This window comes from Prinia subflava, chromosome 3, assembly GCF_021018805.1.
Source record: "Prinia subflava isolate CZ2003 ecotype Zambia chromosome 3, Cam_Psub_1.2, whole genome shotgun sequence".
In the NCBI taxonomy this organism is placed as follows: Eukaryota; Metazoa; Chordata; class Aves; order Passeriformes; family Cisticolidae; genus Prinia; species Prinia subflava.
The window spans coordinates 39,292,276-39,307,396 of record NC_086249.1 but is presented as its reverse complement, the minus strand read 5'-3'; the positions used below and the strand labels follow the sequence as shown (position 1 = coordinate 39,307,396).

Sequence of the window (15,121 nt, the reverse complement as noted above, 5' to 3'; positions counted from 1 at the left end):
CACCTCTAGTGCCAGAGGCCTACTAAGAACATCAGGATGGACAGGTAGACACTATAATGAAATAAGAAGGAAACATGAATGCATTTTTCCATTGAATAAGTGGTTTTGATTTTGACATTTTTCATGCATCATGTCTATACATTACTTGAAAAATCAATTATTAATAATGCATTTGTTTCTCTCTGAGAGGAACTGGCATTTCTATAAAAAATGATGGTATAACGTAGGAGGATTTCTCCCTCAAGATCAGCATTTACATGATGCAAGCTTTGGATGAGGCAATGAAGAAAGAGCTGGGGTATTCTCCACCATAGGCAGCTATATTTCCCCAGTTGTATAAAGCAAATAGCAGATGTGTAACAAGTTCAAATAGCATGACTGAAGATACAGAGATTTTCCCCCAACAGAGGACAAACCCATGGAAAACCATCACGATATATTTTTATACTGAAAAAGGTGTGTAATTTAGAGGTAGGTATGGTCAGAGAGTTTCTCTTGATCACTGCCAGAGATAACAGCATTTTGGCAATTCTTATCAGCTAGAACATGTTTTAGCAGCCCTAAGGGTGTTCTAATCTGTGAAATGGCACAAATGTTCCCTAACAGCCTGTGAAAGTCAATAAGCACAAAGTTCAGCATGAACCAAACACTAGGTTGGAAGGCCATGAGTCTTCTAAAAGTAGCTTAAGTTTCAGCTGTTGATTATTTTCAAAACAGATGCAGTTGTTTTCTGACTTGTTTTCAACATTTTCGGTAAGTCTTTATATTAAATAAGTCCCTCAGATAGACTCCAAAGTGTGGTTTTCTTTTTATTTGCTCATTTTTATCTCAATCATCTATTATCTGATGATGGAGTGTAGAGGAAATTACCAAAGCATAACAGCATTTCAAACTGTGCAGTCTTTCCCACAATATTATTAATTATTAGCCTAGAATATGCTTTGGAAGGATCAAAAAAAGTAAGGTCCTATTTAGAGACCATATTATAAACATGCAGAGAAAGACTGTTCCTCTTTTAATATGCTTCCAATAGAACTAGAAAAGAGTGAGGGGGGAAAAAGAGACACCAAGAAGCATTGTCAGCTACTTAACACCACACTGAAATGGAGTGACAAAACAAAAAATGAGCTTAGTTTTCCTACACCCCAGTCCATTGCCCTGGTTACTCTGTCAGAGGACATTGCATTTGGGTATCTCGTTTTTGTGTTCAGTCACAGAGAAAGCCTGGATGCAATGCAGTGCAAAAGAAGACTTTCTGTACTCGATATTCCAGTGAGTAACACTGACTACAGTTCAGTGAGTACAGAAAAGGCATACACTGATATTAGACTTAATTCAAAGATTAAAGAAAGCTTTGTAGTGAATACCATACGTTCAGTGAATACCATACATTCTCTTAACACCCTACTTATCAGCTTGGATATATTATATGAATAAAATGTTGACATATTTTTAGTTAACTGTCTTAATGGTACAGTAAGGAGAAACTATATTCATGATTCATTATCTCTGTCTCACTGCATTTGTATTCTAACAGAACTTGAAGGGTGTCAGCAACTGACTGGAAAAGGAGTAAAATACAACATCTCACTGAGAATCTGATCATAGACAAATCCCTTTCAAGTATTATCACTAAAGCAAATACTAGCTGGATTAATAACTAGTGCAAAATCCTACACTTTTTACAGTTGTAAACACTAAAGTGCCATTGGGAATTCTGGCAAACAAGTCTTCCTTGATGACTTGAAATGGAAAATGAACTGCAGAGTTTCCTTACGCTCAGACCATAGTGAGGGCAAAGTTTGTGCATTTCAAATGGAGACTTGTAAAACAATAGTTTGAGAGGAAACTCTTCTGAAGGCAAATGAGTAATTATTTATAAATATAAAATCTGTGGGTGTTTTGTGGCTTATCAGCTGCTCAGAAGAGCAGCAGGAGAAGATCCAAACCTCAGGTTCAAGTTCCCAACTTACCATCTGAGCTACCAGGCACAGCACGCGAGGGAGGCAAGGGGAGCCTTTGAAGTACTTGCAAGAACAGGTTTGTATTTGAGAAAAATGGATGCCCTGTTCTAACTAAATGTTGGAAAGTGATTATAACCAGTATTAAAATTCGTATCCCAGTGCAGGATGCAAAGGATGTTTCTTACTCAGGATTTTAATAAGACCCTCCATACTGGCATTTATTACTTCAACAATAAATACTTAATCAGTAATTAAATACTGTCTAGAAGCAAATCTAAGACTGCCAAAGAAAATTCCAGAAGCTGCATACTTTACAATGTTATGTCTGCTCACTGTCTAGCTACTTCCCTCTGACTCTTATTTTATTTATTAATAAAAATACCACTATGGTATTCACTACATACACTTTACACAGAAACTTTATGTAACTATGACAAAAGCAATAACTTTAAAATGTACATAAATATAGTGTGATATCTACCAATTAAAGCCCATAAGAATTCAAAATAAATATGTAACTCTAGTGAAACATAGAGTTCCATATATAAAATGGGATGCAATTACATAAAAACAATGTTGGCTCTCCCACATATCCCCGATGTAGTTTTTGAAAGGATCATTTTCAATCCTCATAGTAACAGCTACTGATGTTTTTCTGTGAGTTCACATGATTTTAGATCAAGTGATAATTAAGCATCCCAGATATTTTTTCCCTTGAAAAAACAAGTAAAAATATGTTTCAATGTGGTTTGCTTTTGGTTTTGCCTTGTGGTTTGCTGTGGTTTTTGGTATATATATTAGATTAGAGCTCATCTGGATATAAAGTACAACACAAAAAGCAGTAACTTACATGTCTAAATATTCCAATCTGCATGTTTCTGACAAGAGTTACTACCAAATCTTAAGACTTTCTGAAATTTAAAACTCTTTTGAGTCTATTTGTTCACTGACTCCAAAAATAAACAACATTTTGGTGATGCTGAGAAACCACCCACAGGATATTTATAGCAAAGACTAAGTACACTTCTTATCTTAGTGCCCAAGGTTTCACTGTGCAATCATCTTTTGGGAATAAAATGTGAGTTTCAAAACTCGCTTTCCCCACCACAAAAGCCTGAATACCAAAATGGTTATGAACACTGGGTGTGAGAGCTGAACAGGACATGGGGTAAGACTACAAGAAAAGCATGAAATATTATTGGATAGTAATATTAGCTATGAATATAAACAAAGTAAGACAATGCTGGTGACACAGCTTACAGTCTCACCTAGAGGCACTGCAACAAATAAGGGCAGAGGAACAAAAACATGAAGATTGTATCAGTTGTTCAAGGTAGTTCAATTTGGCCAGTCATTGCAGTCAGTCTATCACTCACAGTATTCCTAGCAAGTTGACTTCTTCGGGCAGTAAATGTAAAAAATCTCGAAGAGACCAGTGTCCTTTTCATTTCATCTCAAACTTTTTATCAGGGGTTGTTCCTTTTGTAGAATAACAACCATGTCCACTGCTCAAACAGGAAAGATATGCAAGGTCTCCTTTCAGTTGGGATCTCTATAATCTGTGCTCTGCATGTATCAGATGATGTTTCTGTGTCTCTAACTTCTACCTGATGTTCATCTCACCAGAACTCTCTCTGGGAAACTTCCCTCACTAATAATTTTGGATGAAAATGAAAAATGGTGCTGTTCAACACAGCTTGAAGCACACTGGTTTGATTCTGTTCCAGTGGGATACTGCTTAAATCCAAGCCTTATCACAAGATTACTTGGGTTTTTAATTAAGATTTGACTTTGATTACAGGCACGCAGAGCAAAGGGAATTTTGGAATATTATTATTAATAGGGATTTACAGAATTCATTGCATTCATTTTGAAGTTCAGTGACGCAAATATACCCTGAGACAGTGTTGTGAGCATAGGCTGCCACGTTTTCTACTTTAGCATTCTACTTCTACCATCTTAACAACCATAGGATTCACACATGATTTTACCTGCAGCAAGATCACCTTCAGTTCCACAACACTACAGCATTCAAAGAAGCACAATCAACTTGTCATAAACATTTTTTTTGAAGTATATACCAATTAAGCTAAATGTTCCTGTTTCTTGCTGTTTCTCTGATGACTCATGATAGACAGAAATAGAGAAAAAGTTCCGAAATGACATCTCCATGTTTCATGGGAACTAGTGTTCTTTAGCACTCACGTAATCATGTCTTCAGGTTCTTTGTTAAGCATCTGTATGTTGGTTAGCATCATGCACCGACCCACTTCCTTGTCAAGGTGTCTGAGGATGTTGTCCACAGCTTTCCTTACTTGAGAATAATATAATGACATACCTGCAAAAATATGTGTTTTTGTATAATTGGGGATTTTTATAGACACATATATATATTCTGAAAAAGAAAGTTGCTTACTCATGCTGTGTTGCATGAAGTAAGAAAAATGCATTGCCCATGAGATAGCATATTCCACTAGTAATGATATCCTGATCCAAAACCAGAATATGTTGCCTGCTCCCAAAGAAGTGCTTACATATTATACATGGAAACTGAACTACTGGATCCTAAAACAGCAATGAAATGGCTACTACAAGAATTTAATAGTGCAAACATTTGTTATTGAATACTATCTTCAAATACTTCAAATACTTTAAATACTCCAGCAGCAGTGGGTCTTACACTGCTTATTTTCTTGATATTACTACAATGATCTAGCACAGCACAGGTCTTTGCCACTGGTGTAGACTTCATCTCACTCATGTAACTTTGAGGACTTAATGAAGTGTAAAAATGAGCAGTGAAATTTCTTTTTTTTTTTTTTTCTTTTTTTCTTTTTTTTTTTTTAATGCCAACAAAACCAGGCACCTTCAGAGCATAATCGAGAGGCTCTTCTACAGCATAGGATTCTTGTTCTACATTGAAGCCCAAGAAAGCAGTGCTATTAACTTAGGCCCTTCAGTACAACATTATTTTACATTTAAAAGTTTTGCCATTTTGAAAGTTTAAGATATTGCAATTAAAATGAGGCTATCAATGGAATCATTGATGGTTTTCAAAGCTGGTATGTCTTCAAGCACAGACATTTTTTCTAATAGGATGAATATCCATGAATAAACACAGCTATGAGCACTGAAAGATTAAAGACTACCTGTGTCTTTAACTCCTCCCAGAATACAGGTTGCTATCTCTTATGGAGCATGAGAAATTTTCAGAATAACCTATGAAAAGCAGCATTTGGCAAACTGAACCATACATTTCATTACAACACACAATACATTAAATGCTTACAATACAAAAAATAATTCAAATATTTAACAGTAATAAACTATTCTGCTCAAGTAGTGAAGACATGTTCACATCCATTTCCACACAAGTTTCTCTATTGTCCATTCTCTTACTGACCTATCATTTTAGCTTCCTCCTCTGTAAGAGTTTTGCTCAAATACGTTTTCTTCACTCTGAGAGTATTTCCAGAGGGAAGGACAGCTCCAGTCACTGGCATTGGCGGTTCACCATCTTTTTGCTGCAAGCTATCAGCAATTACCAAGAAAGCTCTCAGGCCAATATTCATTCTCTGTGAAGTTTAGAAGATGGATGAGTACCATAATCAAATAATCATATTCTACTCAAATTCTTCATTCACTTTGAAATTTTGAGAATGCTCTTGCAGGCATCTTTTTCTTTATCTTCACTACATTAACTAGTCTGATATATTTCACAAAAATTGCCCATGAAATAAAGAGTGAATTCTTATCTCCACTGTGAGCAGTGCACTCCCCTCTCAGAACTTTAGGTATTTGCATTAGCACATTATCTTTTTATCTTCAGGATAAAACACCTGGATATGATCTGCAGTGCAGCAATGCATCTTAAATGGAACTTCAGTTAAACACGAATGACCTACATCTGTTATAAGAAAAAAGATCAATAACTGTCTTGAAAGGCCCCAGGGTTAATCATACTGAGAGAAAAGTCCGGAATGATGCTCAATGCCAAAACTACGATGTGAAAATATTAGGAAGTTGAATCTAAGTGACCTGAATGCCTTCTGGGAATGCACCAGAGGAAAACTTGCAAGCTCTGCATTGCAGTGATTGAAAGATTAGAATGTTTTCAATTTCTCTGGAATGTGTTCCAAAAACTAAGAGCCTGTCCTACTGACAGTCTCCCAGAGATGCATTTACACAGATTATGGGGATTTTTCTTACTTAGAATGCTAAAGTCTACGTACATAAAAAAGTGGCGCTATAATGTCTTTTTTTTTTTTCAGACTTACAATGGTGTTGAGAAACAGTAAAATTTCAGATGTTGATTCAACAAGAAGCTAAGGACTATGTCCACCCCCTCTCAGCTGGGCTAACACAAAATGTTCTTTGTAGGACCTTTCTCAGTCAATGCTGCAGGTGGCTGACCCAGAGCATGGTGCGGACTGCCCGCTCAAAAATTCTGTTTCATCTTTTTTTGCTCTGCTACAGAAAGATGAAAGCTGTGTTCAAAGTAAAGCTTGCCTTTCATTTTTCCTGTTTTTGACAGTAGAAAGCTTAATCTACTTTTCCACATTTTTTGTAGCCAGTACAATTTGTGCCAGGCAATCACTCTGTTTTAACATCTTAGTGAATAGATACAACAGTTTAATTCTGCAATACTATTACAGACAGGTTTTATGAGAGGATCCCAAATTATTTTTTATTTTTTCTTAATTTTCAAAAGAAAATATTTTCAAAATTTTAAGGAATTGTATATTTTTAAGAGAAATTTTTATTCATTTAATACTTATTTATATTTTGATTTTTTGGAAAAGTTTTTCAAATTTCTGATTCTTTTCTCTAGGAAAAGCACTGGGAAGCTGACTCATGATACCAACACCAGTGGAGTTTTGCTGGTCAGAGTGGTAAAATTTTATTAGAGTAGTTCCTTTTTCAAGCTTCCTTGCATCATCTACTCTCAGCAAAACTGTTTTGAAAAACACTGACACCATTACAGAAAAATTATTGTCATATTAAAAGAGTTTAAAGTGTTTCATGTAACACAGCAGAGTGACAAGGACATACTGAGACCAATAGTTTTATTTATACTTTTTGTTTTATACATTTGCACTAGTTCACATTTGATATTCTTCACTGAGAAAACATCTGAAAGGCATAAACAATGTGACATTTTACAGATAGAAGTTCACAGGTGTATTTTACCAATAAATCAGATTCAAGATTTGGCCTGAAAACTGGACAAAGGTGAAAGCATGCTTAGAGTGTAACCAGGAAGTAAATGTAGCACAATACAATATATACATACTAACTTAAAAAAAAGAAAAAAAAAAGGAAAAAAAAAGGAAAAAAAAAAAGAAAAAAAAAAGGAAAAAAAAATAAAAGAAAAAAAAGGGGGCAAAAAGCAGATGTACATCATACCTCAGGGTTGAGACTGAAAGCTTTTGCTGGTTTTCCAACACAAAGGAAGTCAAAGATAATTTCTTTCATTGCAAAATCTAAACGTTCCTAAAATAGCAAAAATACTGCAAATCATTAAGCTGCTCACTTCTGGTTATTTTCATTAGGGCTACAGAACACTGGAAACCAGTTTAATCCGGGTTTATTTAAATATATGGAAAAACAGATTTTCAGAAGTATGTAGAACTTATTATCAGATCTAAGCTTTTAACAATGCTTTATGTTGACAAAATCAAAAATGTATAGCATTTAAACAGAAAATGATCCATTCTGGAAATAAAGCTTTTAATTATTTCATTTAAACTGCAGTAATTATGGCACTAACACAGTATTTTACATAAAGAGAACTTGTTCACAGATGGCACAGTTAAGGGAAGATTTTAAGCATCTGTTTGCTTCATTCCTATTCAGAGACTTTAAGTACGTGCTTAAGTGCTTTGCTCAATGGGAAAATTTTCTGAATTTAAGTCATAAAAGAGATGAGACTTCCAGCACTGCAGGTTAACCTATCTTAGCAGTTCCTATTTGAACTGATGAAAACTACATGTCTCAACTCCATGGTGAACTTGGTTGACATCTCACTTACTGCTATGAAAGCAGTGCAACTTATTGTCCTGTACAGCAGGGATGATTCAGTATCAGGATGAAATATTGCCTATTATTTTGAACTTTACTGACAGTCAGAGTGTGTCAACAAATGCATTTTTTGACTTGCTGGAAATTTTAAAAACTGACAAAAATTACAAGTGACTTGACATGAACACATTTCAATCTATTTTCAATGGAATGAGGTTAATCAAAAACTGTTGTTCAAAAGAAGTTTGCCCCAGCTCAGTCAATTTCATCATTACCTGCAAGAAAGATAACGTCAACAGGGTTGCAAAAAATTTAGAAGTTTACTTATTTTTTAATTTATCATTGAGAAAATATTGTTCATTATTGAGAAATTATTATTCATTATATGGAAGGATACATGCATGGCTCTCCCATACCTGTGCAATAAACTGTATTATCTTCACAAAGATGTTTAGAGGCATATCTCTTGGCACAACACCACGGGACCCTTTTGGGAAAAGGGTTGTGACAATAGTAATAAGTCGACTGCAAAAGAAAAAGAAACATTAATCATTTTTGGACCTCACAGACCTTCATTTAGCATGAAACTCGATTTAGAAAGACCAGAAAAAGCTTCCCTTGAAATGAAAATGTAATGGGCTATCTGGTTCTGCGCCTTTGCTACAAATTCAGTGTCATTATTTCATTTCATTACTACATTACATGTAAATTAACCAGTCAATGGCCACTACAAAAGTATTTTTAACTTACACTGAGCAAGGAATGACTTCTAATTTTTCCAAAAGCAGAAACACTTTATACAGCAATTTTACAGGTGACAGAATAACTGACAGTGCCACAAGAGGCAATATTTTCTTGTGTATGGTTGAGTTTCTTATTTCACAACAGAAATAGGTTCAATTTGAAGGAATTCTGGAGAACTATAAAACCTCTTCACTCTACAATGGATTTTCTTTACAAATAAAGCATTTTACCTTTGGGTAGCTGTGTTGCTTTCACATTTAATTCTGATCATGTAAACCCACAGTAGTCTGTACAGAGATTCCAGTGCAACTCGAGCCATTTTTGGGTCCTTATTCTAGAGAAACATATCACATAAGAAAAAACTTCAGGCACAAACTAGCAAGGAAGTTCAACACTTAATGGAGGCCAAGGCTCAGCATTTTGATAATGAAACTACAAAAAAATAGAGCTTCACTGCTCTATCTAACTATCTAACTGCTCAGTGCTCCATTCCTGTAGCTGTAGAATGCTCGAGCATTCAACCTGCTTCTGTTATTACCTAAGTTTTGAAAAACCCAAGTATCAAGTTAGTTAAATTAGATACATGTTACAATATAAAATCTCTGTTTGAAAACCCCCACAATTTGACTATGAAAAGAAAACCTTCTATTCTGTACATTACATCCATTCAAAAGCTGTTGCCCTATGGTGGAGGTCTGGTATGAGAAACAGATAAAGGAATCACATACTCAAAAAGTGAAAGGACAAAAATCTGTGGCTAGCCTGATTAACATGGACTGAAGCTGGACTGAATTGGTTTATCTGTCTGATTGCTGTTTATTTTTAGAAACTAGTACAGGATTGTCTTTGTGTCTCTTCAGTCATATGCAGGTTTCTGTTTCTGTGGCAGTTGTAAGGGCTCTCTGAGTAAAAAACAAGTAAGCGCAGTCCCGTCAGATGGTCTCCCACATGCTGGGCCATCTGCTGGGTTAAACTTTTAAGGAGTCCAGTACACTTTGACCTGAGATAAGGTTTGCCTGGCCCACAGGGCAATTCTCCTTGGCAAAAATCTGAGGTATTTTTTGCAGACAAATGTTGAGTTACAGATCAGAGACTGCGGTTTGATCAAAGAAACGGCAACTGATGCCATCAGTAATTCCTGAATGTGCATTGGTCTGAGTCCTGCAAATGATGGGAAGACAATTTGCTAGTGAAATGGGAGACAACTTCAACTTTCAACATGGCATCTGTCACAAGCTTAGGAACAGAAACAGTGTTTTTGGGCTCCAATTTCCATTCAACTCCTTGACAACACATTTTATGCAATAAACTTTTATATGGATAGAAAACTTTTTTTTGTTTATTATAGCAGCATACAATGGTTGTCACACATGTTTAGAAGAAGTAGTAAAAGGAATGCCAAAGTTTACTTGGCACATCAATCTCTGCAGGATTTTAAAATAATAAAACTCATTACAATCAATTTGTTTATTAACCTGCTTATCTTCAATTCATTTTTCAGTTATAATCATATCAGTCCTTGTAAAATTCAGACCTAAGAATTTTATTTTTTGAACAGGTGACAAAGTACATTTATCAAAACTTTTATCAAAATTTATTCTTATTCCAAAGCTTTCAAGAAAACAGCAGGCTCTGGCTAACTGAGTTAAGGTAGTAGGCTGTGTAGCAGAGGAGGAAGCTATCTGTTAGCAAATGTCCAAATATCCCAGTGATGAGATAGTTAGCTGTGAGGGCCATTGGGAGAGAGGGAGGAGAAAAGGGCTGAGATCAGTATCATTGGAGTTTTCAAAAAACAGTAGACCATTTTTTTATCAGAACAGCAAGCTGCATGGCAGAAACACGATTAAGAGGAAGATGATAAAAAGCCTCAGATACATCCAGGGATATCATGGGCACGTCCATGAGCAAGATCTGTCCAAGTTCATGGTGTTGATGTGCACAACTCTCCCTCTAAGGGGTGGATTTCCAGCTCTTCCTCCAGCTGTGTGAGTTTGTCTTGGGTTTTGAGGTGCCACCTTGTCCAGTTAAAAGATTATTTCAATGGTCGGGGCACCTCTTTCTTTGTACTGGGAAGGAGTGGCCAACCACTTTCTTACTTTAGCCACGTATTCAGCAACCTTACTTTCTCCCCAAAGTAAAGACTGAATTAATTAAACAGCACATTAATTAATCACCACATTAATCTGAGAGCCCTAGAAACTGAAGTAAATATCAATAGATTACAAGTCACAAGACAAATTTCAATTTTATTTTCAGTCAGTAAGATAGGACCAACTTTTCTTATATTTTCTCTGATGGTTTCAAGTAATTTGTCAGGATCTCCTTAATTTTCAGAAAAATATATATTTCCAGCTAGCTTTGCCTTTTCTGAAGCTTGTATGACTGCAGAAAACCCCATAAAATTAGTTTCAATAACAACATGCTTGTTTTCTGACTCTCTTTGCAAGTCAGATTCTAATGCATCATCAGCAAAAGTAAGGTATTCAGATACTGGCAGAAAGATATCCTTAGACAGACTGAACATTCTGAAGAGCTATTCTAACAGTAGGATCCATATGAAGAGAATCAGTACAAATTGTTTGATTAAGACAGAGAAAAAGCACAACCAGAAAGCAACAGCAAAAAAGGATGTAATATATACCTTTTTAATAAGCTTGAGAACTCAACTTTTGGAAAACGGATATTTGCCTCTGGGCTGAGACAGTGGCTGAAATGTGATGTTTGTGTGAAGTCTGAAGTGTGCTGTTAGCAGAAGCCTCCTAACCACTGGTTCATAAGACACAGTTGGGAGGCCCTTTATTTGCTTTAATCACTTCACTGTGTTTCTTATATTGCCCGTTTCAGGTGGGCACAGGACCATCCTTTCACAGGCATGCAGTTTTAGCATGGCACGGGACACGAGTTATTGCAAAAGTAAAAGGCATGTGGAGGAGCAGTAATGATAACCAGCACATGTGCACCAAACAGTATGTGCAGCCTGGGAACCACAGCAGATTGCAGTGGAAAGCCAACTTAAACCTCAAAGATCTAACAAACGGCAAAGGAATAACAATGGAGGAATACATGGAGGAAAAGACTTGAAACAGTTTAGGGTTTTTGTAATGCAAACATTTAACATGAGTGAAACAAAAAGTGGAATCAATGTCCTACAAGTAGTTCCATTTTGAAAAAGTAATAACAAGTTCTTTGTTTCTAATGTTTTTGTGAAAAAAAATCAAGTTACTTTTAGGTCAGTTTTGGTATGTCACTCAATCTGATAACTCATCAGGATTTTTTTCTGTTTCACAAGCGTTTGACAGGCTTGGTTTGAGTTAGAGGAACAGCAGAAATTCAAACTAGGCCCAAGAATACTATTTTGCTATTGAAAAAACATGCACAGCTAAAGAACTTGTACTGTCAGGAATAAAATCATGTATGGAATCAGAAAATAGCAATACCTCAGTACATTTACCTAAAAAGGCTATGATGCAGATCAACAGTGCATAGTGATGTCTGAATACAGTATTAAAACCAGGAGATACTAACCTTGAGATTGGAAAGGCAGTTGTTGAGGAAAATATGCCATCTGTTTAAGAAGAACTGCTTCTGACTGACACAAAGCAGGCATGTTACCAAGGGGTACAAAGCCTAAACAAGAAATGGATGTCCATACAGTGTTATTTGCATGCCTACACAACACAAAACTAACTTCATAGAGCTACTGTAAACCTGAAGTTCTAACTCCTCCATTTCGCGCAATACAAGTTAGCCAACATGAACACACTTGTAACTACTTGTTGTACTATTTAAAAGGAGCTTTCTCTACAGCTGTTACAGATACGCTTCACGGATGAACTAAAAGCAACTGAGTACTCACAGCAGCGTAAGATAGGGTACAATTTTACAGACTCTCAGGGCTAAGTTCTGTCAGTTTACCGAGAAACAAAAGCATGGAAATAACTAGACTTTATTATTATAACAACAGGACCCATAGAGACTGTTGGAACTTAGGAATCAGATGACTATTACTCCTCAAAATCTGCAGTCACAATATTTACCGGGAGACACATCAAACACCCTAAAGAATTGTGTTAAAATACAGGGAATGCCAGGATCTGCTGGGAGTTAGAGCTTGTGAAGCGAAAAATAAAAACAAGCAAGCCAGAACACAGAAGCTGAAATACTGGAACCCAGTCTCTTCATCAACACTTACTTTAACTTGTAAATGTTACTAAAAATAGGCTAAAATGCACCTAAAACTGACTCTGCTATTTCAAGAAGACTAAGGTTTCAGTTGTAATGCTAATAAATCCAATCAGGACTTAAAAGGTCTTAGCCAAAAATAAGGTAATGTTCACTTGAAGATGAATTATTCTAAAAATTATCTCTAAATTCTAATTTCAGTCACAGCTCGAAGTATAAAGACATCACAAATCTTAGCTTCTGTTCCAGTAACACAAAACATAAACTATCTATAGCTAGGTTAATTTCTTGATCAAATGGCAAATGTACACTAATTTTTATTTTTATAACCTTTATGTCCCAAATACATACAGGACAGGATAACTGAAGTCTTCTCACAGAAGACTTTCCTACTATACAGTTGAGTACTAGATTGGATCACAGAGTTTAGTGACATTCCAAGAGTGTTACAACCCATCCTAGGGAAGATCCCTAGCAGGGAAGATAAAGCATCTCCTGGAATTTCCTAATTCTCTCCATTCACTACCAAGAGAACCTTAATGACTAGCTCATATGAGGTACTTTTAGACAGAAAACGAAGCAAGATGAAGTCCCCCATCCTGTCTGTGCAGGGCGTGCATGGATTCACCAAACACTGGTCTTGGTTGTGTTCAGACTTTAAGGAGTGTGCTTTCTTCCTGGAAGCCTGGAAATATGCACTGCAGCTATTTTTATCAACTGTTTGCCTTTCCCCTCCTCCTCCTCCTTGCAATGTTTGTATTTCTAATCACACCCTCACAAGAATCTATTCTATTTTGTCACTTTTAACTATGTAGCCTCCAGTGTGGTATGTGCAGACAAGCAATCAAATGCAGAGGCCCAGCTGTGCAATCTTTTCTCAAGAATGTGGTATTGACTTTGGCAAGTATGGCCACAGTTTGGGAAGTTCTATTTAATGTAAAAACTGTACAGAAAAGCTCTACCCTGCTGCAGCTCCAACAATGTTTTATTAACTTGGTAGAGCGGAACAGAGCCACACAAACGCAAGCAGAGTGAAATCAGAAATCCATCTCAAGTCTCCCAGCAATCCAAACTGGATCAGGACTGTGCCCCAGGGGATGCTCTGGCTGTCCCCTGGGAATGTTGTAACAGGCAGAGAGCTCAGGCACACTCCTGCAGTCCTCCCAGCGCTTTCACTAGCGCCAGTGACCAGCATTTGCCGAAAGAACTGGAAACAGGGAAGGCTTTTTGACTTTCCCCTAGAATGAGGGAGGACACATGACAAACTTTCTTTACTTAAAAGGTCCAAGACTTCAACATGAATTAGCTCATGCCACAGTGCTGGCAGGCGCTGACCCAGTTGGAGAGACAGACTGCTTAAGGCAGCCAGCATCAAAATGACTCAGATCCTCATTTAATTCAGATCAACTCATGATTCCAAAAATACACTGCAGTGCCACTGTTCATCTCACACAAAAAAAAATGAAATAGGGAGCTACACAGTAGCCAAGTTATGGATTTAAAAGGGCATGTGTTATACATTTTTTCCTTCCTACAATGTATTATTTAAGCCCCGTGAGAGTTGTTCCCACATGCCTCATTTGTTCTCGCTTGACAAGAAGTGAACTCTATTCTTTCTCCTCTTCTCCTAATGTTTACACATAACAGCTATGAGAAAAGCTAACCATTTAATAATCACAGAACCAGAAGCTGACAACATCTTTGATTTAGACTAATTTAGATCATATTATGAGTAAAATAAGTACAGTTATTTTCTGGAAACACAATAATCTTCCCTGCAAATGGAAATGTATTGGTTATAGCCCAACACAAATAAAACATTTTGTAATTTCCCAAGAGTCTTGCTCCGAAATATTTGTGACAAAGAATTTTAACCTCTGCTTCTTAGGGTTACTAACCAATGAGTGTTTCTTTCGTGATGAAAGTTCAAGGGTTGTGTCATACAGGCTTTCAACAAAGTTCCTCAGACAGGGGACATTCACTTCATTTTTAACAGCCTGAAAGAAAATTTCATGTTAGTAAAACATTATTTCACAAGCTGTCTTACTTAATTTTAAAAAATCATGCAAACAACATCAAAAATAAACTCACAGCAGCTACGGGGACAAGAATTTCAACAAACAGTCCTGCCAGTGCATGCTTGATATCTTTGTCTTTAACTTCAAGGAAATAATGTGCACATTCCTAAATAAAAAAAAAATAACAAAACA

General features: G+C 36.3%; 1 protein-coding gene across 6 annotated transcripts in view; it reads right to left on the bottom strand.

Moving 5' to 3' along the window:
- FRY (FRY microtubule binding protein) overlaps window positions 1-15,121 on the bottom strand; it is a 228,467-nt gene that overhangs the window by 87,767 nt on the left and 125,579 nt on the right. For all 6 annotated transcript variants that reach the window (XM_063394764.1, XM_063394762.1, XM_063394765.1 and 3 more), the window contains 8 exons: window positions 15,003-15,095; window positions 14,810-14,908; window positions 12,255-12,356; window positions 8,960-9,063; window positions 8,402-8,510; window positions 7,371-7,457; window positions 5,368-5,539; window positions 4,170-4,302 (listed from right to left, as the gene is read on the bottom strand). In XM_063394764.1, the coding sequence (XP_063250834.1) occupies window positions 4,170-4,302; window positions 5,368-5,539; window positions 7,371-7,457; window positions 8,402-8,510; window positions 8,960-9,063; window positions 12,255-12,356; window positions 14,810-14,908; window positions 15,003-15,095 (899 nt within the window). The remainder of the gene's footprint in view (window positions 1-4,169; window positions 4,303-5,367; window positions 5,540-7,370; window positions 7,458-8,401; window positions 8,511-8,959; window positions 9,064-12,254; window positions 12,357-14,809; window positions 14,909-15,002; window positions 15,096-15,121) is intronic.